Source organism: Aphelocoma coerulescens, chromosome 7 (genome assembly GCF_041296385.1).
Source record: "Aphelocoma coerulescens isolate FSJ_1873_10779 chromosome 7, UR_Acoe_1.0, whole genome shotgun sequence".
Classification (NCBI taxonomy): Eukaryota; Metazoa; Chordata; class Aves; order Passeriformes; family Corvidae; genus Aphelocoma; species Aphelocoma coerulescens.
The window spans coordinates 21,117,969-21,144,140 of NC_091021.1; the positions used below are offsets into that span (position 1 = coordinate 21,117,969).

Consider the following 26,172-nt stretch of genomic DNA (forward strand, 5'->3'; position numbering starts at 1 on the left):
GCCTGTATAACTGTAGAGATATATGCACGTGAATAACTGCTACTGTACTACTGACCTTGTGATCTCAAAGAACGCCAGTTTCTCTCAGGAGATTTTTAGACCTCTCAAATCATGTTTTCAGTCTGTAGACATTTCCTTAATCTGTACTTAAAAAAATGAAATTCATGTCTCATTACTGTTAAAATGATACCAACAAACTCTTAGAATTGCTATCAAAAATTATGTGATGTCAGATGCAGAGTCACAGAATAAACAGAAAATTCCGTTTGTTTGCAATTAAACCAAGTTACCATATCAGGGTGAAAAAATTCAGAAGAGCATATTGATATATAAAAAATAAATGATCATACAACCTTTGAGCACACAGCCAGTATGCATATTTGATTTCTGGTACACAAGGTACTTCTGCTCTGACACAACAGGGAGTCTGAAAACCTTCCTGTATTTCACGGAGCAGGGCAAAATTCAGTATTGCAAGGACAATTAAACATTAATCCTGCTTACCATGGCAGGTGACAGACTTGCCATCTGTCGAAGTCCTTAAAGTGAGGTTGGATGTCTTTCTAAAAGACGTTTTTGGATATAGTTTTGAGAAAAGCAAAACTAAAACCAAACTAACATTTAATCCATACTGCAAAATTGTGGTCATCATATAGATAGAAGGGACTGGTGGCACAAGGCAGTGACAGTACCAGCTTTGCCATTAGAAATGCCTGTTTGTGCCTGTCATGGTTTAACCCCAGCCAGCAGCCAACCCCCGGGCAGCCACTCGCTCACCGTCCCACCAGCAGGATTGGGAAGAGAATTCAAAGGTAAAAGCTGGAAAATGTATGGGTTTAACTGGGAAAGAAAAGGCCACACATGCAAGCAGAGCGAACCAAGGAACTGATTCACCACCTCCCTTGGTAGGCAGACTCAGCCATCTCCAGGAGAGCAAGACCCCATCAAGGGTAAGGTTACTTGGGAAGACAAATGCCTTCTTCCTTCTCTCCCCCACTTCATATGCTGAGCATGCTGTCATATGGTCTGGAATGTCCCTTTGGTTGGCTGGGGTCACCTGTCCCAGCTGTGTCTCCTCCCAGCCTCCCAGGCACCCCCAGCCCCCTCGCCAGCGTGGCCATACAAGGAACAGAAGGGACCTTGGCTCTGTGTAAGTAATGAAACACCTCTTGGGAATCAGGGCTGCAACGCTTGCTATTGCGACATTCTGTTTAAGGGATACATAAGAATTTTTAGGATCAAAATGATATGAGAAAAAAAGTATTTGATCATGATACAGAAGTGTAGGTGATAATTAAATTCTGCATCATAAAGACAAACTAGATCAACTCCCAAAAGCATTTAGTACTGCTGTTTCACACAAGTAATTAATATTTCTTGCCAATAGTACTGCTGCTGTTTGCATGTATCAGAGTGTATGCAGATGGACATAGAGCACACAATTCAAGCTTTCTGAAGCAAAAAAGAAGATAACAAATAAAAAATGTTTTATTTTTTGAGGTATGCAAACACGAGCCTATAGCTAATCTAATAACACATGACTGAAGGGATGGTGCAAAGCATGCCGTGCAGCATGGATGAAACTGAGTGGGCTGTATAAAATTCAAAGCAATAAACAGGCTACAAAAGATGCGTGGGCAGAGAGGAGAAAGTGGAAAATATAGGAGAAATTGGAAGGTGGTTCCATTATCAGCTGCAGGATGCATATGATGTATGGGAACAGTGAGGAGGAACTGCAAAATACGGATCTGAATAGATTCACTTCAGCCTTTAGTAGTCCCACGAAATGCCATGATAGACTCTCACGGCTATGAGAGGGTTTTAGTAATTAGCAGGCAATCCATTAAGTTACGAAAAAAAATTTGGTTTCAAAATGATTTGAGGAAAAAAAAGGTTTTGATCATGATATTTTTCTTTTTCCCTAATGTTTCTATTGTAGATTTCTCTTTCATTTATGTGAAACTAAAGATTCCTTCACACTATAAAACACAACAAACAATTCAAAGTTAAACAGTGCATTTATCTGAAGACTACCAAAGTCGCTCCAATTAAAAAAAAAAAAAGTAAATCCTTTCTCAAATAACCTATTTTAACAAAATTTTCTGAAAATCCAGGCCTGTCTCATCTGCAAAAAATTCTAGACAAATCACAACATTTAATGACTTCCTTGATCCAGCACATACCCTTCTGTGTTAATCTCATTGTGAAAAATGGAAATTTAAAATGCCAACTCAATTTTTACCTGAAATGTCACATTTTGTCATCTCTCCTAGCTGCTCTTCTGTCTGCAGAATATTCTCATTTTTTGAGAAAATTCTCACTTCCTTAAAGGCAATGACAAGATGAATTTACTAAAGCCAAAAGCATTTTTGATGCTTATTCAAAGTCCAAAGTTTGGGTAGCTTTATTCATACTGTAGCCTACCGACTTGTAACGTTAGTGAAATAGATAAATTCTCAACAATGAGTCTTTCCACTGCAAGCCATTATAAGCCACACACTGGTAGCCATACAAATAATACATTATTAAAATGCAACTGTAATTAATTAAATGGTGTTACCTTATTCCTAAGAACATACTCTTGGATGTGACAGCAAAGGTAAAAATTGCTACTAATTTTAAACAGAAGTAGAACAATGAAATGTTATCTCTGCTCCAAAACTTTTTATGTCCATTCCACACTAATCACTCAAAACTAAGAATATTATTTAAGTAAAACAATGTGTAAAAGATTAAAAATAGTAATAGAAATCAATGGGTGGGGTCCATTAAAAAAAAAAAAAAAGACACAAGATCACTTTTTGGTAAAATGTAGGTCACCTATGGTTGCTATAGTAACCACTGCTGAACTATTGCTCTACAGATGACCACTGCCTATGGCTGCTTTCTTTGCTAGCAGTCATACCTCAATTAAAATAAGAAAGAGCTTGGAATTGACATTAGTTTAGTTGCAAACAAAACTCCTGCTTAAACATTTTCAAAAGCATCTCCTAATATCCTTGTCTAAATAAAATACTCAGACAACCAGTTGAAAATACACAAAATACACAAAAACCTAATTTTCAGTACTAAAAAACCTGTTCTTTGTCTGTATCTCAAGCCTGGAGTTTCCAAAATGGAGAGAAACAACATTACAAGAAGGTGTAATACAAAAAATATTTATATGGAGCAATTCACTAAACATCAGTAACTCAGAAAGTCAACAAGCACTGCCATCAGGCTAAGCTGTCTCTGACAATCTCTAAGCAAGTCCTGGGACTGTATTCAGTACCTTCACTGCAAGGGGGGTTAGTGGCTTGGCACATTATTATTTTGCACACAAGCACCCAGTGAAAACAAGTCACGTAACAAGGCTGGAGCCATGGATAGTTACAGTTGAAGCCTCATTTGGGATGAAGTCACTGAGTCTTCAATCAGTTTGATGGTGAAACTCCCTTTCTCACCACTGTTACTCTGGGGCATACATAGTTGATGATGAATTCATTAAAATACAAAAGACTCCACATTATAAAAAGAGTTTTAATTGACTTTGATAGTGAACTGGGAAATAACAGGACTACAAGCCAATGTCCTTGATAACTGCTAACTGGTTTTCTCCTCCAGAAAAGTCATATCACTATTATGTAAGTTCCGACTAAATGAGCTGCTTATCTTCTCTCTTTTTTTTGGTTTGTTTCTTTGTGGGTTTTTGTTTGTTTGTTTTTTCCTTTTTGGTTGGTTGGGGTTTTTTTTGTTTGGTTGGTTTTGGTTTTTGGGGTTTTTTTGCTACAGGTATTATAAAAATTCTGAATTTCAAACTTTGAGGTCTGGATGCTACCCACATGCCTTAATGCTATTAGTACTACAAATACATTGTGGTAGGGCAGCATCAGTATTCACACAATCAGAACACCAAAAATGTGGCATATTTAGTGAACAAAAGAATGATGATCAATATTGTTGAATACCACCAATGAAGAATCACATCCCCTCACTTGCTCTAAATTCTTGAAAGCTCAAAACAGACAGATGAACAGGTAGATGAACACAGGACACCACAGCAAGACTGCTGGGAAGCCAAACAAACAAACCCTCACAGAAGAGAAACAGCTGTGAAAGCTTTAGAATCAAACAATTAACGTAACTGTTTTTAATTCACTGAATTGGCAAATTCCAAAGAAATTATAGCTTGTTTATAGTCTCCTAACCGCACCTGCTGAAAACATCACCACAGTACTTTGCAGGGGAGAGGGGATTGATATTCAATTTCTTTATATTCCTGTAAGGATCAGGACCTTTAATACACCTTCACACTTGGTGCACATCAGGAAACTGCCCTGAGCACCAGGACATCTCAGCAAGACTACAATACACATGGGAGATGAGGCTGGTCTACAGAGGAAGAAGAAAGCAAGAAGTCAATACAGCCTCCAGCAAGCAGAACACTTTTCTTTTTCCCTAATGTTTCAATCAAAGTTCTTGAATTCTTTGCCTATGGGTCAGTAATTTCCATGGATTCATTCCCCCCCTGTAGTCATACATTTACTGTATATGGTTGCTGTCTTGTATTGGAGAAAGTCACTCTGCATTTTCTGTATGCAGATACAGGCTTTCATTTTAAGCAGGTCCAGGTCCCCAGGAGAGCCAAAAAGTCCAATACAAATCATGTAAGAAAAATCAAAATATAAAACTCGACCATTGAAGGCTGGTAAGACAGAAAACAGAAATAAAATATAGTTGCATCTTTCTTGTAAGCATTAGAACGGTTTCATTATGAAATCACCAATATAAAACTACTAAGTTCATCTGCTTGTTAATTCTGCTTTGCAAGCAGAACCACCAGTCTATTAAAACAAGCCACAAAAAGAACAACCATGCCAAACCCCACAGAAGGCTGTTCCCAGCTCACTACTAGAGACTTAAGATCGCTTACAGCATGTTCATACAAACAACAGCTGTATCAACCGATAGAGAAAAAACCTTTGAGCAGGGACAAGCCCCTGGAAGGAACTTCTGAAAGAAGATCCACTATCAGTAGAATCTGTGCCTTTATGTTGCTTTCCTTCTGGAGTTAACTCCCCTCAGTAATCCCTATTGCTAAACTAGTGCTTGGCTAAATCAGAGCAAAGAACAGCAGAGCAACACTTAGTAGGGAGAAAACACCGCACAGTGGCTCCTGCACTGAGGGTGCTACAGTCCGAAATTAGTTATAAAGTTTACTGTATTGGACTATCACAGAATGGTTTGGTTTGGAAGGAGCCTTAAAGATCATCTAGTTCCAACCTCCCACCCCCAGGCAGGGATGCCACCCATGAGGGTGAGGTTGCTCAGGGTCCCATCCAACCAGTTCAGGAAGGAAACATACATTGTTAAAAGCACTGAATCTAACTTGGCTTTAAATTTCAAAACGTCTTTAAAGCCATCTTTACACAGACTGGTAGGAAACACTTTAAGCTAGTATAAAATGAAGCATATGTACTAATCACGGCACTAGATAAGGAGACAGGATATTGCAATAATCTTTCTGAAGCTTCATTTGCTTTGTAAGAGTACATAAGGTAATTCAAAGAAAGCTGCTGAAGGACACTGGGACTCTCACTAGGAGTAAAAGTGAGCATTAGGATACAGCAGTCTAGAGAAAGCAAGCATGAAACTTTTTTCAGACAAAAATGAATCTATTCATAGTTATAAACTGGTAAAAGAAAAATCCATTTTCTCCCTGCTTTGTGATCTGATTCACCAATTATTTCCCTACAGAAGCTAATGCAATGTTATCAGGCCACCCACAGCTTTCACTAGTATCCAAATGTTGTCATAATGCTTTTTTGTACCTGAAAAAAAGGACAGCTACTTTTAGTACCCAAGACATCTTAAGGTTTTTTTACCCTTAGAAAAACGTTTTAAAGTTCTGATCTTATTTGACAAAGACCATGGAGCAAGTCTTCACTGAAATAAAACTCATCTACTTCCCAATCTTATCATTTCTCCAGAGAAGGATGTTAGCTGAGACTAGTTCAAATCCAAGCCAGAAGTTAGCTGAAAAGAAAAGCTTCTGAAAGAATTTGAAAACCTATGAGCTTAGGTATGTTCACCCCTCTTTGTCAAAAAAGCCATGGTCATCATGATCTTGCATTTCTAAAATTGCATGTGTCACTGGTGAGAGAAAAAAGAAACTTTATATTCTTTGACTTTATAATATAGATGGTAAAGTTACTAAAATTATTTTGCGTACTGTAATAGCATCTAGAGACAGCAACTGCTATAAAAAAATCTAAAACCAGTGGCTAAGGGATGATCTGGTAAAATTTTAATTCTGTAGAACAAATCAAGGACAATATCTAACCATCATGTTTAATTTTTATCCAATATCACAGACAACAGTTGATCAGCAAATAGAATCCCATACATTAGAATGCATGAACTAAGAATTGCCTGCAAAAAATGGTTCCAGACCTGCTGACAGTGCACACTCCTGAATACAGACCAGGACTTACACATGTGTTCTGAGTGCAAGGTGCTTTTCTCTAACTAATAAATGCAGCACAGATACGGATGTGCTGTTGAATCAAAATCAACATTTCCCAGTAATTTTCTAATTTGTTTTTGAAATATGTTCCATATACATCAATGTAGTGAAAGAGGATGAGTCACTTTCAATGACTAAGAATTTGCAAACTCCTGGAGCATTAAATTCCTTTGATCTTGATAAGCTGGCTCATTCTCATTCTGTTCATTAGTCCCCCCCTTTTCCCAGTTTTGAGCCAGCCAATCTGTAGCCCTTTCTGCAAGCTGACATATTTACCAAGTAAAATCTGTTACCACTGCTTTCCTGCTCTTACTGAAAAACACCCTGTTGCTTGTCAAGCTCCTCATCTCAGGGAACCTCCTTCTCTCTTCTCCTTCATACATGACATAGTCCACAAGCTGTCTTCCCACCCTGATAAGTTCTTTATTAGCTCCTCTCTGTATTTCTCCAGTAACCACAAATTGTTCACCTGTGTATTCTGTTCATCTTTTTTTTTTTTTTACTCCCCTCTAATGTAATTTCATCATTAGCTCTCAAGTACCATTTTGCTGATGACTCGCAAAAATTGCCCAAGAATCTCAGAAAACAATCCAGTTGTGTTGCTTTGAACCATGTCTTGGTAAGTACCTTTCTTTAAGGGTTAACCTGGGAATGTCAATACCTACATGGTTTGAAAAATGAGAATGTCTTAAATTGTAAGCATAAATTATCATTAATTTTCCAGAAAGTTATTTGGCAACTGTAATAGGGATATTTTCTCATCTGCTCTATCTGAAAAATTAGTGTATGCGGAGCGTGCCACAAACAGGTATCCACATTTAGACAGCAATTCAATTTCAATACTGATTAGCAAAAAGCATCTTGATATTTTCACTCTACTCCTTTGATGGAAAAATACTTTACAGCTCCAAAAAATCCTTTAGTGCTTGATTCTTTACCAATCAAAAAATCACAGTTGTCATAGAAACTGTAAAAACTGAAGTCAGTCATGACATAATAACAGGGCAATGGAAAATGTCTGCAGGCTCAGATTTTTGTGCTGGAAATGTTTCTATGAATTTAACCAGGGAGTCAACAAGTTTCCCAAACCTAACAAAGAATATTATAACAACAGGTATTATTATTGTTTTTAATAATCTGTTCAGAGTCTGTTAAAGTAAAAAATAGCAAGTAATAGCATTTATCACTCCTGCTCTACACACTGGCTACATTAACAGTAAACAGACTCTTCTGAAAACATTCACTGCAAGCTTATGCTATAAAGGGACTGAATTTCCCTGATCACACATCTTAGATGGCCTGAAGGGACTTTTGGTCAGTGTTCTCAGCATTCCTGAGATCCCATTTTTGGCATTTTTAAACTGACACAAACCACTTTAAAAATCTATATTGCCATTAGTTTCTTACAAAAGCTGTTCAGAAAAAAGACTTCCATCTGCAGGCCTCTGCCCCACACTAGATAGTTCAGCTCCATTCCAAACATTATCTCGGGCTTTTTCCCTATGACATTAAACTCTGTAAAATATAACTCTACTCCTGACTAACACAGGCTACAAGAATCTTTCCCTCTCCATCTCCCAGAGCTAAATCATAGACCAACTTCAACACCAGAGTTCTTCCTGCCTTTCACTGGAACCACCTGACACTTCCTAATTACTAACTGATAGGGCTGCCTTACTGCAAACACTTGCCCTTTAAGCAGAGATCACCCTGCTGAAAAGAAAATAGTCATAATACACAGGAATATTACTGGACTGGCCTCACTGCAGGCGAGCAAACTGATTAGCTTAACTACGAGCAACACGAGAAACAGCAATGGGAATGTGGAAGTAGTCAGATATTAAAATAACTATCTCAGAAGCCTTGAATTAAGTTTTACAGAGAAATTAAGGGGCTTCTTTCTGTTTCAACTGGTTTCCTCTGACATATTGCCCCTCTGTACCTTTACTTTATTCTTCCAAAATAACTAGGTACACATATTTTGAATAGAGAGCAAACAAGTACTTGGATTCCCTATGCTTTCCTAGAATTGTCTTAAATAAACTCCATTTTATCATGATCAAATCTAGGACTTTCCAGACCTGCTAAACAACTCCAGATGTTCACACCACACCCCCATTCCCGCCCTGCTTAAGGATTACATTTAATGGTAGGGTGAGCATAGTTCGTGTGTAACATGCTTCAGCAGCCTACTGAAGTTTAACTGACATACATAGAGAAACTTTCCAGCTGCACCTAAGATAAAGTTTAAGACAGCAAAATTCGCTTGTTAACTTCCCTAGCCATGAATTTAGGAAAAAAGTTTTGATTTAAAACCAAAGTGAAATCCTGATTCCAGTAAAATAACCAGCAAACAATCCATGAGTGAAATAATAAACTCTTTTCAAGGAACAAAGGAAAAAAAAATACAAATCAAATCTCCTTAAAAAGAACAGCATGATTTATTTGTTTACTGCATCATATGCAGGATTCTTACTAGAAGAGTACCCAATTCACACAAATCCCTAAACCTCAGTGGGAGAGAGACAAATGTATTTCTTCAGTTACCATAGCTGGGACCCTAGTCAAAAAATATGTATAAAACCCTGGAGCTTCTCACTCTTCAGTTCTATGGCATTCTGTCACAGACTTTACATTTAAAATATCACTCAAGGCTTCTGTATGCCATTAGCACAATTACTGCACGTGTGCATACATATGTACACAAACACAGGTACATATATGTCATTTGAAAAAGCACATATACATATATAGTTATGCTTTTCTCACACTATAAATATATGCACATGTGTACACAAGCATGCAGACTTATATCTTTAATTCTTAAAAAGGCCCATTCATTTCCACAGATGCCACTGAGGAAAAGAAAATCAAGATAAGGCTACTGTAATCATTTAACTGATTTGGATATGCACAACATTTAGTTTTGCGTAGGACAGGCTACCACAGGAAAATAAATATAAATATTAATGTATAATATTGAGTATTAATTATTAACAACAGCCTTAATCTACATGCAGCTTATAAAGTACTGTTACAACATTCTACTAGCACAAAGACTTACTCTGTACTGACACAGTTAACTGAAGCTCATGACATAATAGAAGATTTTTTACATTGCTGTTGTGTGTCTCCAAGCAGTCCCTTGGAGAAGAAATGAATCTGCACAAGTACTGATGAATAAGAGTGGGAAGAATTTATATGAATATTTTTAGATTTTTCTGAACAGAGAATGGCTTAGGGCACACAGTATGAGACCAGACTTCATAGAATATGTGTACAGAATAAACACATTACTTCATAAGGTGGGCTGAAGGGGTAAGAATTCTACACTGAACTCAGATGAGGCTAGAGCAAACGTCTTACATATTCTAAAAGCCTGCTGGGTTTTTGTATAGCATATACTAGTGAGGATAGTTGTCTGCAACAGCAAGGCGTGTTTTCTTGTTTTGCTTCATAATCAAACATTATGCAACCCAATCCTGCAACTTTCTCACACAAGAAATCCTCAGGCAGGATTACAATTTTATTCCTTTGTTTACCCCTGTAATGAGTGAAAGAAAATGACTGAGAGCTGTATGGCTGCATTGGCTCAGGTGGCAGGATGACTGATCAGATTCTGTCACAGACTGTGTACACTTCTCTCAACTCTGAACACACAATGCCAAGCAGAGGCACTGGCCTCCAAATTAGTTACTGCTAGTATTCCCCCTTCCCCCAAATCATCACCCAAAATGGAAGACATTCTCCTATATACTTAAAAAGTGTCATACTAACTAGATGTGAATGACAGAGCACAAACATGGAATTTCCTCTGAAACTCACTCTAACATAAAGATTTTCACAGAAACAATTACCAGAGGAAATAGTTCTTTTTTCAAAAATAAGTACTTCCTCACAGTGCCAGCATGTAAATGGAATAAAACAGAAAAAATACTTCAAAATAAAAGCAGATAGCTTTCACTGTATTTCTAACAAGTAAAATGAACTTTCTTAGCTTGTATAAGAAGCAGCATCATGCCTTACACACCCCTTTAGTACTTACGAGTAAAATGATTAGAAGAAGATGGATGGACATTACTTCCACTGTCAGCACTTTCACTGCTAGAAATGTCATCATCTGATTCCCACACACATGAACAGGGTGAGGTTCCACCAACTTCTTCAAACTTCCTCTTTAAAATCCCACTCATTGCTGCAATGCTGTCAACATGCACCTGTAACAGGAACAGAGGCAATGAGGCGCTGAAACACCCGCCGACCGTGCAGGTCTCCCAATCCATTTCTCATAAAACAGTTCACGTATCAATCAGATACTACTACCTGCAGCTAAATGGCTCCTTAACCAAGAGCTGTACAAAACTTTTCCAAGAAGGAATCAAAAAAACCCACAACTTATCATCAGTATATTTATCATCTCACTGACTTTAAGAGAGAAGGTAAATGCTACCTGTATTCTACCTGTGCAGAAAAAATTCTGTAGCCAATCTCATACGTAAGTATATCTACATTCAGTTATGCAGCAAATTTAGATCAAGCATAATACTCCAATGTAATTCTTCAAAAATGGACCATTATACAACACTTAGAAACTTACTTGACACCAAGAGACATTACATGACAGAAAGTGTTCTGTAATAAATATAGTTCAGAAAAAAACTCATTCTCTCTCTTGATTTATTTTAAAGGTCTGATTTATGTTATTCTCAGTACTAACAAATGCCCGCAATTGCAGTTAGATTTGAGAGCTGTATGGGAAACTTTGCGCTTTTCCAGGCCAGGCCCTGTGTACACAGTTCTGGCTCATTTTGTCATTTTAATTTACTCAGAAGTTTCTTGCCTAGCATTTTTGAAATTCAGATATGAGTACTGGCACACAAGTAATCATATTGCCCAACAAAGCCAGAGTCATGTTGAACATTCCTTATTGTTTCCCTTTCATATATAGCAGTTGATCTTCATATCTCACTTTATGGAATGCCAAGCAGAAAAGGATCAAAATATTTTTAAAGCAATTTTTAGATAATTTTAATACATCTCATAGGTTGAAACAATTTTTCTCTATCTTTAATTAAAAAATAGTTTACTATCATCCTCATTACGGATTGCATCCTATTGAAGACTGAAAATTAATTCCAAGATCTTAACTTAAAAGTTACAGATAATATCTACTCTCTGACTATGCTAATCAGTGAAATGCTGCTGTAAATACCTGGGGAAAAAGGCTGCTGCTTGATGTTTTTAAGCTTATAGTATCAAAAATTCTCATCTGATGCCACTTGCCTTCAGCTTGTTAAGCTGCCAATTCAATTCATTTTACAACATAGTTATAAATGTTATTTCTTCCAGTAAGCTTCACTCTACCTTTATGGATGTGTATAACTTAGAGAAAAGATTTCAGTATAGATGTGGAATCCTGACATAATGCTAAGAACAGATGCTGCATAAGATAATCTTCAGCACCAAACTTGTTTGCATGCAGAGCACACTAAAAATTAAATAACAAATATATTAGGGTTTCATACAGTCAGTCACACAGACAGCTTTAAATACATATGCTCACCATGATGTTCTCAGCTTGTTTTACTATTTATGAAAAAAATGTTTTCCTGAAAAGGATTTCTTCAGGCTAAATATATGGCTCAAACAAAACTTGCTTAGATCTCAACCTTTGCCCTTTTGTCCAAGAATGAATTACTATAAACTACTAAAATGAATTACTATAAACTACTAAAAGAAAGCTAAAACTTACTAAAAGAAAGCACTGTATTTTTACTCTGAGGACGTGGAAAGGAGAATTTAGCATCACTTTGCAAAAATCACTTTGCATCATAACCTTTGCAAAAATGTAAGAATACATTTTTATGAACTAACCTCTAATAAAAACACATTTACAAAAGAGAAAAAAGAAAGAGATAAAAGAACTAAACACACAGACTGAAACCCCACAATTATAAAGAACCACCCCCCAAGCATAGGTTCAGAAACAACTCCTCTGAACTGTCCCCCATATCCTCAATATACCTCTTGCCAACCACCTTTTCCATTGTCTCCTGCAGTGCTTACAGCACTGAAATTGTGAAATCACCATTATTTCCATGGCAACAGCCTGCAATATCAAATCCACAGGATTATAGCTTGACTGTAGAAGAGGGTAAAGAAGCAGCTGGAGTGTGAGAAAGAAAATGCTTACACTCAAACATCTCAGTGAAGAGAGTGAGAAATGAGCTGACAAAGAGTTTATTGTACAAGTGAGACCTAAGTCAAATCCATGTGTGTGCCCATTGAAATTGTGGCTACACGAGTCATGAAGTTCTAGGTCCAAAGAACATAAGTCATAACTGCACTGCAAGGCAAACCTAATACCTGTGATCATCATTACTGCACAGCCAGTCAGAGAGCAAGAACTCATTTCATACCCTGAGATGAGTTCCAGACAAAAGCCCTTTTGTCAGACACTGTCTCCCACTAGTACACGCACACAGTGGCTGGATGACTAAATGGTGTCTTGCACATCAGTAAAGCCACTGCACATAGTGAGAGTGTCAACAGCCAGAACTGTTCCCAGCAAGTAGCAAAACCAAATATTTTTTACACCAAAGGGTTTTAAATTTGCCTATTTTTAGTATAGCCTACATTTGCAACAAGTGCCACAACCTGGTAGCAGCAAAGCCATTTCATTAAGATAATTTGTATAATGAACCATAACAAATGGGTGTCAGGATCCTTGGAAACGACATAGGTTAGCTCTACTCACGGCTAGCTGATCAAGATAAGCCAGGAGGTACAGGGATACTGCAGAACCTGAGTATCAACACAACACAAAGAAGGCATAGCTATCCATTACATATATTGAGTGTGACTGTTGCCTGATTTTTGTTCTGCATCTCTTCCAGGAAGATTACTGAGAAGGTTGTTTGACAAAGTAGTTGTGATCAAATTTAGGTGTTGCCACTTTCCTGAGACTTGTTGATTCTCATCTCTCTGTTATCAAGTCTCCCCAGGAATATGTTACATAGGGGAAAGGAGACACTTCCATTACTCAAGAGCTTGGCTATCACAGAGATAGATTAGAGAGTATTTAAAGCTGTTTGTACACACTATGTACCAGCAGGAGATCCCTTTAGAATAGCATCTGTATAAACAGATGCTGCTCCATAAGCCAATATTCTTCAGAAAGGGGCACATCTGCACAAGGCATGTTCCATTTGATAGCCTTGTTTACACAGGCATCAGTACCTGAGTGAGCTCCACATCTCCAGGAACTAGGCCATAATAAGCATGGGACACACAGCCCAGTGCTGTTTATGAAAGCATTATTTTGCTCTTCGCTCATTGTGTGATATATCCCAGTGGAAGACATGGATATATGCAAGAGACCAACAGGACTAAGTAACAGTCAAACTTCTAACAGTGGTGAGGCCACTAAAGGCTAAGTGCACAATCAGGGAACCAGGACAGGGAACTCAACTAAATTGTTCTTTGTCCTGCACCATAACTACAATTGAATAGGTAAATTCAGATTTTGGGGAATCAAACTGAAGCAACTGCAGTCACAAAGAAATCCAAATCCAACCACATTTGAACAGAAGACCCTGGAGGTAGGTCTAATGGGACAAGGCACCAAAGACTTATACAAGTCAAATTTTCAATACATGAATGGAAAGCAAAACTATAAATAAACCCTGTATCTGATAGGAGGAATCATAAGGGTAATGTAACCATGCAGTGATACAATTTTGCTAACACAAGTCACTTAGGGTAGGTGAGACTGCCATTATATAGGATGAGAATACTCTTAAATACACAGAAATACTTGAGCAATACGCATACTCTGAAAAGAAGTGAGCAAATGTACATACGTATAGAAGGCAGTACACAGAAGTCCATGTCTGACTATAGGAACCAAACAACAGCACATGACTAAGAAAAACAAATGCAGGATGGTCAATCAATATTCTTGGACTTCCACTAAGATACCAGTGAGGTTCAGTCTTCAGAGGCTGAAAAACAACCAACAGCTACAGGTAAAGAGATCTTCTATATCAAACTTATCCATGTGGTTAAAAAGGGTGAAAGTTGGCTTGAAAGGTTCAATTAGAAACAAACCTTTCCAGATGATTACTAAATAGCTGTCTAGGAGCTACAGTTGATTTGGAGCAGCATCCTTCTGATTCACACAAATGAGTAACAAGCAGACACTGGAATCTTTCCTCTTCATAGATATATCCTTCACAACAAAAAAATCTTTGCACAGCGACATGATACATCATCCTCTGCCATCCTTCTCACCATGCTTGTGTGGCATTAGTCCACAGCAAGGCAAAACAGATTTGAAACAGAGGGAACAGTATTAAAGCAAGGAAAATAAGCTAACGCATTGCTATGAGCTCCAGGTCAAACACCAATTGCCTAACACAGTTAAGGATTCTTCAAGAAAATGACAACTTGACACAGCAGAAGCATATGATGGATATGGCCTGTGAGAAGGATATATCTGTCTTAAACACTCTCCATCCATTTTTTCCTCTTTCACTTCCTAGTTTTCCTCCACCCTGATGAAACTACTCCTACAATGAGATCATTTAGCCAGTTCTCTAGCTGCAGGTATGCTGACTGGCGAAGCAAGTCCTCAAAGCTCCATGGCAACAGGCTTTGCCTTCCTACAACGCCAGATAACTGGCAGGCACCTGCTATTTAAAAATTTCAGAGGCAATATGTTATTACTAGAAGATAAAAATCCCATGTAAATGTGGGAGATATATTTCACACTTTCACAGTACTATCTGTAACCTACAAAGTAAAATAATGTAAGAGCCTGGCTGGTTTGACTTTCTCTGGTACCTAAAAAGGCTGGAAATTTTAGAGAATCTTGGTAACAATCTCACTGCAGCAGACCTTTAGATACCTTCTTTAGATAGCAGGTGTCTCCAAATCCCAGTGAAAGGCCTAAAAAGAGTGATGTTATAATTACTGAGTGAATGGACAGGTGACAGTGTATTCATTACCTGTGCTCCCAGGAGAAAATTTTTCTTATGATACTGTGGTAACATACACTGCCAAACTTGTTCTACAAAGCCTAACTTAAGTTGCCATATCCTCAGCATCTCACTGACACCCACGGACAGTTTATATACTGGGCATGACATTCTATGCTACAGATTATCCCTTTGGCCAGTCTGGGTCAGCTTCCCTGGCCATGCTCCCCCCAGCTCCTTGTGCAGTTCCTCACTGGCAGAGGATAAGACACTGAAAATTCCTTGACTTAGAGCAAGCACCACTTAGCAACAACCAAATCATCAGCGTGCTGTCAATATCATTTTCATATTGAATCTGAAAAACACAGCACCAAGCCAGCTACTATGAAGAAAACGAACTCTGTCCCAGGCAAAATCAGGACAAGCCACAAAGACAAGTCCAACAATATTTTCATCCTAGCCAAAGTTTTCAAAAAAATGTTTTGCAAAATTCAGTGCTATAGTATACAGCTCATACAACATCTGAGACACTGAACAAGTACGGAGCATACCTGTGAAGATATAAACATCAAGCATGTACCATATGCAGTAAACATAAAAAATTGATATGAAATAAAAAAATAGAACCCTATTCAAATTATATATCCTCATGATTTAGAGAAAAGCCTCACTATAGAAATCAGTTATTGACTAAAGCTTCAGAAAAATCAAGAGGAAAAAAGCTCAAGAACACACTGGCATTTGGAGTGGAGGGGGGTGGGGGACAGCGTATAAGAAATCCAACTACGTACTACTTTGGTTCATTTATGAAACCTTATTTTGTACTAATTTGATCTTGAGACCTGATCACATTTCATGATAAAATCTACCTGAATAAAAATTCTTATCTGAAAATAAAACCACATATAAACATAAAAGGCGGGTATTAAATAAAAACTGTCCTATGTGTCACACTGCATTTTTCTTGTCTCAAATGCATCAACTGAAAGTACAGAAAAATTTAAAGTCTGTAGCAGCAATACAGATTCACTTTTGAACATAAACCACTTCTATGCAAATGACTGCAAACTGAACTGGAGGATGCAGAAAACAGATGTTGCACATAAAACATTACTGCAAAGTACTCATCACAAACAACTCCCACCCACTGGCCAGTCAGCATGTACTATAACATGCCAGGGAGACTTGGCAAATAATTACACAGTCAAATCATGAATATTGATGCTCCCAAGCTGAGATGTTTGGGTTATTTGTTGTGATTAATATTATTTTTTAATTTAAGTCTTTTTCTTAGCTTGCAAACAAAGCTTCATTTTTTTAAAGACATTTTTCTTACCTGCTAAATAAACGTCAGCAGCAGAGATGTTTGTGAACTAATCAAGGTGCTTGCTTGGCTCCATATAATGCACTGGATTATTCTGCTCTTTGTGTAACTGACAGTTTTAAATTTGGGAGGGGAGGGGTAGTCACCTAGAGTGACATCATCACTCACACAAAGACTATTACTTGCTTTTGAAAATGACTATTCACATAAAGAACTGCATTAATGCAGACAAAAAACCATTTGCATGAATGCTTGCAAACAGTGAACAACAGAGGTACACGAACATGAATCAAACAGCTGTTCGGAATTCAAATTAATGTTTGCAATACATGTTTTGCTGTATTTGGCAGCTCTAATCATAAGCACCAGTTTCCAGAGGTAGGCTCTGGTAGTTTCAGTACTACAATCTGTAACATTTTAAAACACATAGCAAGCTAATTCCACTTAAGAGACTACACTGTATAGGCACAGGGAATACCATTAGTATAATCTTACTAATATATTTTTGCTTACAGCAGCAGTCAACTTACACAAACGTAAAATAGGAAAATTCTTTCTCTGCTTGTTTACTTCAGCCTAGCTAAATCCACAGCACCAAGTAAATCCTGCAGGATAAGACTGCGCAATTCAACCTGGGGAATCTGTTCTGGCATTGCAAGCCAAATCCTGCCGAGTCTGCTCTTTGCAGGGTTTCTATACCATCACTTTACAGTACTCCTGATTTCACACTTGAGTACTGATCCACTAATCTTCTAGACTGCCTACACATTGTTGTACACTCTAACACATGCCACCTAGCTCCACTGGCAATGAATTTAAAATGCAGAAACGATGCTGGCATATGCTCATCTCTCACATCTACAAGCAGTACAAATGCTGATAGATCTGGTTCCTTTAGTCTTCCAAAAGCATCTCACACGGTCCTACATGAACCAAGCATGCAAATATCCCCCTTGCCATCACCCAACGCAAGACTCCTGCACACAGCAGCAGTGAAATAGCCTTCTAATTCTTAGCTACATCAACTGATGTCAACAGTTTGATGAAATGCTTGTATAATTCAGCCAACAGAAGAAAATTCTGTGCTAGTTTTCTTAAATTTTCTCTCAGCATGCTCTGCAGAGAACAAAGTAAGATGAGTAAGAGACAGTATTAATTCAATTCAATTAATTCAGGACCTCAGCATTCAGGTCTCCAGCAATGAAGGTGCAACCTGGTAGAAAGGGATTCAGAGGCATTCAACAAGAGGGCCTTCCTGTCAAGATGAGATTTGTCCACAAAAGCTGTTTAGTTTGAGCTTGTGTTTTATTTATAACAATTTTCTAAGCTTGCTACAGCAAGTCCTAGAGGAAAACAGGAGATTCGGGAGAACGACATTCTGAAGCTGGGTTATAAACTCAGGTTCATAATGCCTAAGGCTCCATGTAAGTCATCTAGGACACTTCTAGCAGCACCTGTCAAAGTGCTTCCCAAAGTCTTCAGGTAACACTACTGAAGACCTGGTATTGGGCACTTCTCTTACAGGTTTTGAGTTTTCATGATGAAATTTCATCAATTAAAATTCCTTCACCCAAAATCTCTGTGGAAGATTTTCTTTTACACTTTTTAAAGAAAAAAGAAATTACTATCTGTATCCCAGAAGAAACTTTGAAGTATGTATGTAAGCTCCCAGAAAAGGCTTACTACTAGACTGTATTGCTGGACTGCTTGCAGCAAAGGTCTGGCCAGGAGAGGTCACAACTTTTTCTAAAATTGAAATGTGAAAACCAAAAAACACTGCTACTGACAGTAGGCAGTCCTACTGACTTCTACAGATACACAGATTTTTAGAGCAGAGTGAGCATGCAGGTGATGGGAAGAACTGGTCCGTCTGTTATCTGGAGGAGAGCATACTAATAACACATCTTTATTGTACCTCTTTGCTAAACGACATACAACGTTTGGCTTGCTTAGCACCTTCCCAGCAACTGGAATTAGGTTCTGAGACAGGGAGCAGTGTATTTGGCACAGCAGCTTTGCATTATGTTGCTTCCAGCTGCAAGAATGGCAGCAGGGTCCAGCTCCATAATGAAGGCTGGAATGCTATCAACTTCCTGAGTGCTGGAAATAAGTGGCCTTTAATATAAATTTTGCCCAGATTAGCCCATGTAGTAATACTAATTGGCTCACTGCAATTATAATTCATACTATTTCAGTGCTGATTTTCCACACTGTTCTTTCAAGAACATCAATCTTGTGCCTTGCCTGCAGAGGAACTGCACAACATGGCAGGAAATCTTGTGTATCTCCTGCCAAAGTACAGCATGGCCATGACTGGTACATGCCAAAGGGGCCTTCCCACCTCTCCAGCCCCAATACATGCCACTCAGCTCCCTGTTACATGCTGCATTAACACACAGCCTGGCTGCTACTTCACCACTGCCATCAAAGCCACTAGAGAGAGAGTGTGAATTCAACAGCTCTCCTTTTCTGCCCTTTGTTCTCTGCATCTTGATACAGGGGGCAGCCATTCTCTACTCTGAAATATGTAATGTTTAACAGATTTTTGAAAAACCAACCAACCAAAACAAACAAACTCACAAAAACACTCAACATGCCCAAATTCAGAACATCTGAACTCCAAGAGTATTAATTTTCTCTGTTTCGTTTCTTTTCTTCTTTGCCTCTGTTTCGTGAGTGCTTTTACTCAGAGTTCGAATTAAAATGCAGGAGACACGGAGTTCATCTTTGGACTTAGATGTTTATTATATCTTATCTATAATACAGCTGCACAGAGTGTGCCTCTAACTTAACAAGGTGAAAATGGCCCCGAGTTCTAACTCCCAAGGTCTTTTAAGGTCCAAATTACCCAATTATGGAATGCCAACTAATTTATTTTTATTTATAATTCAATAACTAAACATTCATGTTCTGCACTGTGGGTTTTTTGAACCAATAACAAACTACCCAGATTTGTAAAGAAGAAGAAAAGAAGAACAAACCCACACCCAAATATATTGTTACTATATCCCATAGTAATATATTGTTACTATATCCCATAAACCTAATTTTTCTACATCTCTACATATTCCACACAGTGACATAACTTTTAATTACACAGCAACAACCTCAGTGTTATCACACAATTTGGGAAGCCTTTCCCAAGGCCTCAGGTCAAATGCAGTGTGCTTCTGAAGATCATTGCCTGTCAACACTGAAAGGCTGAAATTCTCTGAACTCAGGGTTCCAACACAAGAGCAGCACTATGAACTTGTAACACAAAACCATAGGAGCATATTTGCAAAACTCACTCTGAACTAGGTTTTCCTCTTTTTTTTCTTCTGAAAAGACAGGAACAAACTCTTCCAGTTTAACTGTTTAAGTATTGAAGGATGTGTGCACACATCCAAGTGGTTTCATACCTTGTTCTGGCCGTAACTTTTGACAATAATAGTACTAGTTCTATGTCACAGGATTTAAAAAAGGACTAACTTTAGGAGATTACAGTTTAGAAACAAGACAAGTGGGTATTTTGGAGGTTTTCTGGAGAGTGGCAAACACGGTAAGATTGCTTTCACCTATGTGATCTAATATTTACTGTACAGCACAGAATTCTCTCTTCACACATGAACAAGCAATGCTGAAAATTGCTGGAAAAATCTAGCCTGGCAGAAACCTCAGCTCATCTGTTTGCAACTTGCTATAAAAAAAGCCAAATCAAATCAAACAAACAAACAAAAAAAAAGCTGCAGTACTTCCTCCATGTTATCATCACTGTCGTTCACGACCTAGACACCACAGGCAATATAAAACAAACTTTCTCATTCTATTTTTACCAGATGAGAACTTCTGGTCCCATATCCAAAACCCAAAGGATTCATGTAAAATTGGTACAACTTGGCTAACACTATAAAATGCAAAGATGTACTTCTAGCAACGTATCACACCTTTACTTCCTCAAATAATGTTTAGATTACCTATTATCTCTATACAATCTTAAATCACATATACTGAAAAAAGAGGTTTAAAATTAAAGCAACTCAGGTTTTTTCACCTCCATTGAAAACAAATTATTCTCAAGAAGACTCATAGAAAAGTTTCTATAATCCATTTAATTATCTGCTTTCTTAATATGCTAATATTTTATTCTCATACAGAATAAAAGCTACCATATCTTTTCCTCTCACTCATTTTGCCGGGTTAAGAACTGTCTGGATGGACGGGCCCAGAGAGTGATGGTGAACGGTGCTGCACCCAACTGGTGTCCAGTCACCAGTGATGTCTCTCAGGGATCGGTGTTGGGCCCAGTCCTGTTTAATAGCTGTACTGATGGTCTTGAGGAGGGGATTGAGTCTACCATTAGCAAATTTCTGAAGTTAGGTCAGAGTGTCAAACTGCTAGAGGGTAGGAAGGCCCTGCAGAGGAACCTGGGCAGGCTGGATCAATGGGCCAGACCAGTGGCATGACGTTCAACATGACCAAGTGCTGGATCCTGCACTCGGGATACAACAGCTCCATGCAGCACTACAGGCTGGGGGCAGAGCGGCTGGAAAGTGGCCCAGCAGAAAAGGACCCGGGGGTGCTGGTTGACAGCAGCTGAGTGACCTGGGGGTGTTTAGCTTGGAGAAGAGAAGGTTCAGGGGGATCTTATCACTGTCTGAAATTCCCTGGAAGGAGGCTGTAGCCACGTGAGGGTCGGTCTCTTCTCCCAGGCAACCAGCAACAGAACAGGTCACAGTCTTAACCTGTGCCATGGGAGGCTTAAGTTGGAATAAGGAAGAATTTCTTTACAGAAAAAGTGATTAGATATTGGAAAGAACTGCCCAGGGGGTGTTTAAGGAAAGACTGGACTTGACATTTAGTGCCATGGTCTAGTTAAAATGGTGGTGTTTGGTCATAGGTTGGAATCAATGATCTCAGAGGTCTTTTCCAACCTAATTGATTCTGTGATTCTGTGATTTCAAGTAATCAAAAACAAGTATTCAGCTTTCACTTTAATAGACCTTTGGTACTTGTGTTGCCAGTTAAAAATGGATTTTAGTACTAATTTTCAGAGGATTAATTATTTGTATGTGTAACAATACCTTGTAATATTTTAATGCTATCTTTAAGACACTTCATAACAGAAAAAATTCCCTGTTCAATGATGAAAAATGAATCAGCATGCTGACTAACATAGGCTACTGATGCCTTTTCCTGGTCTTAAAATCAAGAGTCAAACATGGTTAGAAGGGAAAAAGGGATTTTACCTCGGTATTTATTTTAAGGATCCTTAGGTGCACACGTCCAGGTCGAGTGCACCGAAATGTGCACCACAATGCACACCCCCAAAAGATCTGGTATAACATTATAGGTTTTACTAATTAGCATATCTATCAAAGATTCCCCAATGAGAGGCTCAAATGAGCCCCCCTCCCCAAGGAACCTTCCCCTGGATGGTTCTATCTTGGTTTACAGAATGTGTTCTGGAGAGGACCTTGGGGCTTGGGGTCTTGGGCACACGGATCCCTAACTGTAGGGTATGCCCAGCCCCTGCCCTGGAGGGATGTCTGCTGAGATAAGAGATTGCACAATCCCCAGCAGGACTCCCTGGGAAGGCAGCTAACCTTTTACTCATGGCAAGAAAAGACAGACCCAGAATCCTCTGGGAGACCCTATGCAGATCCTTTGTAACCCCACTGGCCTTTACCCTCTGACACCCATCCCCTGTATCCCTATAAAGCCAGCCCCTGCCCCTGCGAGCAGAGAGCTGCCCGTCCCTGGCTCCCCTTCACCGGAGTACGGACTAATAAAGCTGCCTCGTGCGGAACAGCTGCACGGGCCTCTCGTCTCTCTCTGGTCTGGCTTGGCCTGGAGGCTGCCCTGCAGAGCTGAGCTGGAATCACGAGCTGACAATCACTAAAGAGCTGACAGCTTCTGCACGGGCCCCTCTGCCAGCAGCTGAGGGAAGACACCGGGCCTGGGGAAGGTGATTCCTTTTGGGACCATCTCCCCAGACCGGTCACCTCTTCCTCGGTCAGAGCTACTGACCCCTCACCAGCTGTAATATCTAACTACGAAGCTTCTAACATGTTTAGTCTCCTAGCTGACCAAACAAGTCCAAAAATGTAGGCAAAAAGCACTAAGAATACAGAAGTTGTAAAAAAAGATATAATGGGTATAAAAGAAAAGGCAAAAAATCTTCATGGCATCACTACCACAAATCATATATATACCAACAAAATAAAAGAATAAGAGGGGTCTATTTAGCCCACTAAGAAAGTGTTTGTCATTTGTTCTGTTTTCTAGGCACAAGCAGGAAGTTATCCAATGGGAAAGAAGGAGAAACAGAAAAAACTGCAGTGGTATTTTTCATTAATATTGAATACCAGCTAACAACAAAACAACATATGATATGTGGAAGGCATAAATAATAAAGAACTGGATTTAAAAAAAGTAGTATGATAGAATATCCCAGGTTGGAAGGGACCCACAAGGATCACTAAGTCCAGCTGCTGCAAATAGTGGTAATGCATTCTTAACTGAAAATAATTAATTCTTTAAAAGGTGAAATTTCTTAGCAATGCTAAGAAATTGAATGCTATTTCTTGCTTATAAAAAGATTTTTAATAATATAGGTTTTGGCTTTTGTTTAAGGTAATTTAATATTTTAGTTAAAATGGTTTGTATGATATTTCAGTCACCTGCACATACAACTGACAAGGAAGAATTCACTAATGCAATAAATAAAAGAAAAAAAAATCTTTAATTTACAGATTGTTAACTTACAAAGGCAGTGCTTAACCACACTTTTTCTATTCTAGACTTCCCTGGGAATAAGCCTGTATCTTCAAATACTATACAACACATACCTGTATCACCACCATGAATTTTTTTAAACAACTTTCTACCTGTTTTCCAACTCTTCCTCAGGTCTACCTCCCACTCACATGCTCCCTTCTCAGCAGGGTCTTCAACCAAGGCTAATGAGCTTATCTCATTTCCACGGAGCTGGTGAATGCTGGCAGCAGCTGACAGTGAATGCTGGACAGAAAATGCAAATCTGTAGTTCATGTAGAATACCTGAATCATTAGTGAACTTTAAAACTAGTGACAGCACAGTAGTTTTGAATAATATCTTTCATGCTGTCATTATTAAGTGGTAGATATTTTTAGCCACCAAAAGCCAAATCCATCTGCAGCAGCAGTGTTTCCAAGGAGACAGAATAATTTAAACACATGTGGAACTACATCTCTGTTTTCATCAACTCCTCTCTGTTACTGGAGTACTTCTGAGTCAGATTTCTCATTTGATGGGGGAAAGTGATTTGAATACATAGATTTGAGACTGTAATTTAACAGTTGAGCTTATGCTTTCAGATACATATCCATTACCTACAAATAACAAATGTTAGGATGCAACTCAACTTCAGTCAGTGCTATTTACCAGTGTTTACATTCCAGTGTAACAAAAAAAACAAACAAAAAAAAGATACAGCTCATCAGTCTTTCAGAATAATTTTGTGAATCACTGACATTTAGTGTAAATTACTGATTTTTTTTTTATTTGATGTTTTTTTAGCAAACATACCAGGCTCCATTTTCTGAAGAAACAGTGAGGAGGAAAGGACACCACTCCAGATGGTAATATTGGTAAATAAGTGGACAGCGGAAAAAGCTTCTTCCAGTCTTTTTAGCACTTGTAAGAGTTCTACTGACTTGTTCCAGTTTTTCTTTATGACACAAATTTTTAATAATTTTAGGTCTGCTTTAAGGGAACTCACTCAGTGAATACAAGAAAAATGGATTCACGCATTTACTGATTTTAATCTCTGAAATCTATTAAAACTAAATTCCACTATTTTAGCTTTACAAATATATTTATTAATATATATATACTCAAATCAATGATAATTACAATTTATTTATATCAATTAATATTTTTGCTTCAAATCAGCAACAGAGTCCTGTAAAACAATTATTTCCTACATGTAAAATGTAGAGGTAAATCAATAGAGAGCTTATTGAAAACCTTGCCCCAGTGAGGCCAATATCAAAATATCCTATTGTTTCAGTGGGCCAGGATTTCTGCCTGTAGTCCTATATTCTCATATAATGTGACTTGATAAACAAATCTGCTTTCTGTACCAAGCAATTTATTTGCTGCTTGCCATCTCCAGACTGTGTGAACTAACAGCTGCTACTAACACAAACTCTGCAGAAGCAAGCTATTTCAACTATTTATTAAAACTCACATAAAAATGCTGTAGGTACTACAAGATTTATCCCATACACATAATTATATTCATCTTTCCTTTATGACAAAGATAATTTTGTAACTGAAATATCAACCATATTCATTCCAAACCTAAAAAAAATGCAAATAATCTACAAAATCCCTTTCAGTAGTTCTGAGGAGCCATTCTTACTGTTTGTTCACCACTAAATAAGACAATTCCAGAAGCAGTTCATTTTCCTATCCAAACTCAAAGAAAGCATTTTTAGATCTTCCAGCACTCTCTTCCTGCTGGTAGCATACACTGTATTTTCAACAGTGAGTATTTCCATCACACAAAATGACCTCTCTTCCTACATCTTACTGAGCAACTTCGGCATCAATGAGATGCAATGCGTATCCTGTCACATGAGAAAGCTGCCAGCATCAGGCATGCCTATGATTTCACTGTTTATGGATCTCACATCCGTTGAAACCTCTAAGGCAGGAGAAATAATAATGTGAAAAGCTGCTTCAGAGTCATTTGTGAGGAACAAGCAAGATGCTTGCACATACATTTTTCTATCCAAGAAATGTTGTGGCAAGGATCAAGAATAGCTATTCATAACAGGAATTTTTTCACCCTTACCTGTAAATCGGGTTTCTGTGTTTCAGCTCTGTCAGTGCAGAATGAAAGGTTTACTCCCCCTTTTTCCATCCATCAGACAGCAGCCATCCAATAACTGAAGTCATCCTGGCATCCTCTGGAACATGCTCTCTCCCTTATTTCCCACTCCCCACCCCCATCTGCATGCTAGCAAAATGGGAAAACAGAAAGAAGAAAACAGAACAAAAAAGCACATCTAAAAACCAGCTTTAATAAGCTACTTAGTAGTCAGTGAGGACACTCTGTACAAAAAGGTAATGACAAAATTTAAAGACAAGAAAAAAAAGTCTATTAATAAACCTTCAGCTCTACTACTGAATAGGAATTCTCCCTTTCAGCTCTTTTTTGTAAGGAAAAAACAAGCAAACAGCTGTAGGAACACAGTTACTGCCTGTATACATTCTTTGAGACTGACTCAGCTATCCAAATCTTCAGTGAAGAGTGCTGCTGTGTATTTAGGAAAGCTTGTGATTATCAAAATAACAGTGGTGCTTTTATACAAACAAGGATCTGACATCTCAATGC

The 26,172-nt window shown here is 38.3% G+C and overlaps 1 protein-coding gene across 3 annotated transcripts in view; it reads right to left on the reverse strand.

Moving 5' to 3' along the window:
- Positions 1 to 26,172, reverse strand: part of CSRNP3 (cysteine and serine rich nuclear protein 3) — a 108,016-nt gene that overhangs the window by 64,137 nt on the left and 17,707 nt on the right. For all 3 annotated transcript variants that reach the window (XM_069020784.1, XM_069020781.1, XM_069020780.1), the window contains exon 2: positions 10,551 to 10,722. In XM_069020784.1, the coding sequence (XP_068876885.1) occupies positions 10,551 to 10,698 (148 nt within the window). In that variant the 5' untranslated portion in view covers positions 10,699 to 10,722. The remainder of the gene's footprint in view (positions 1 to 10,550; positions 10,723 to 26,172) is intronic.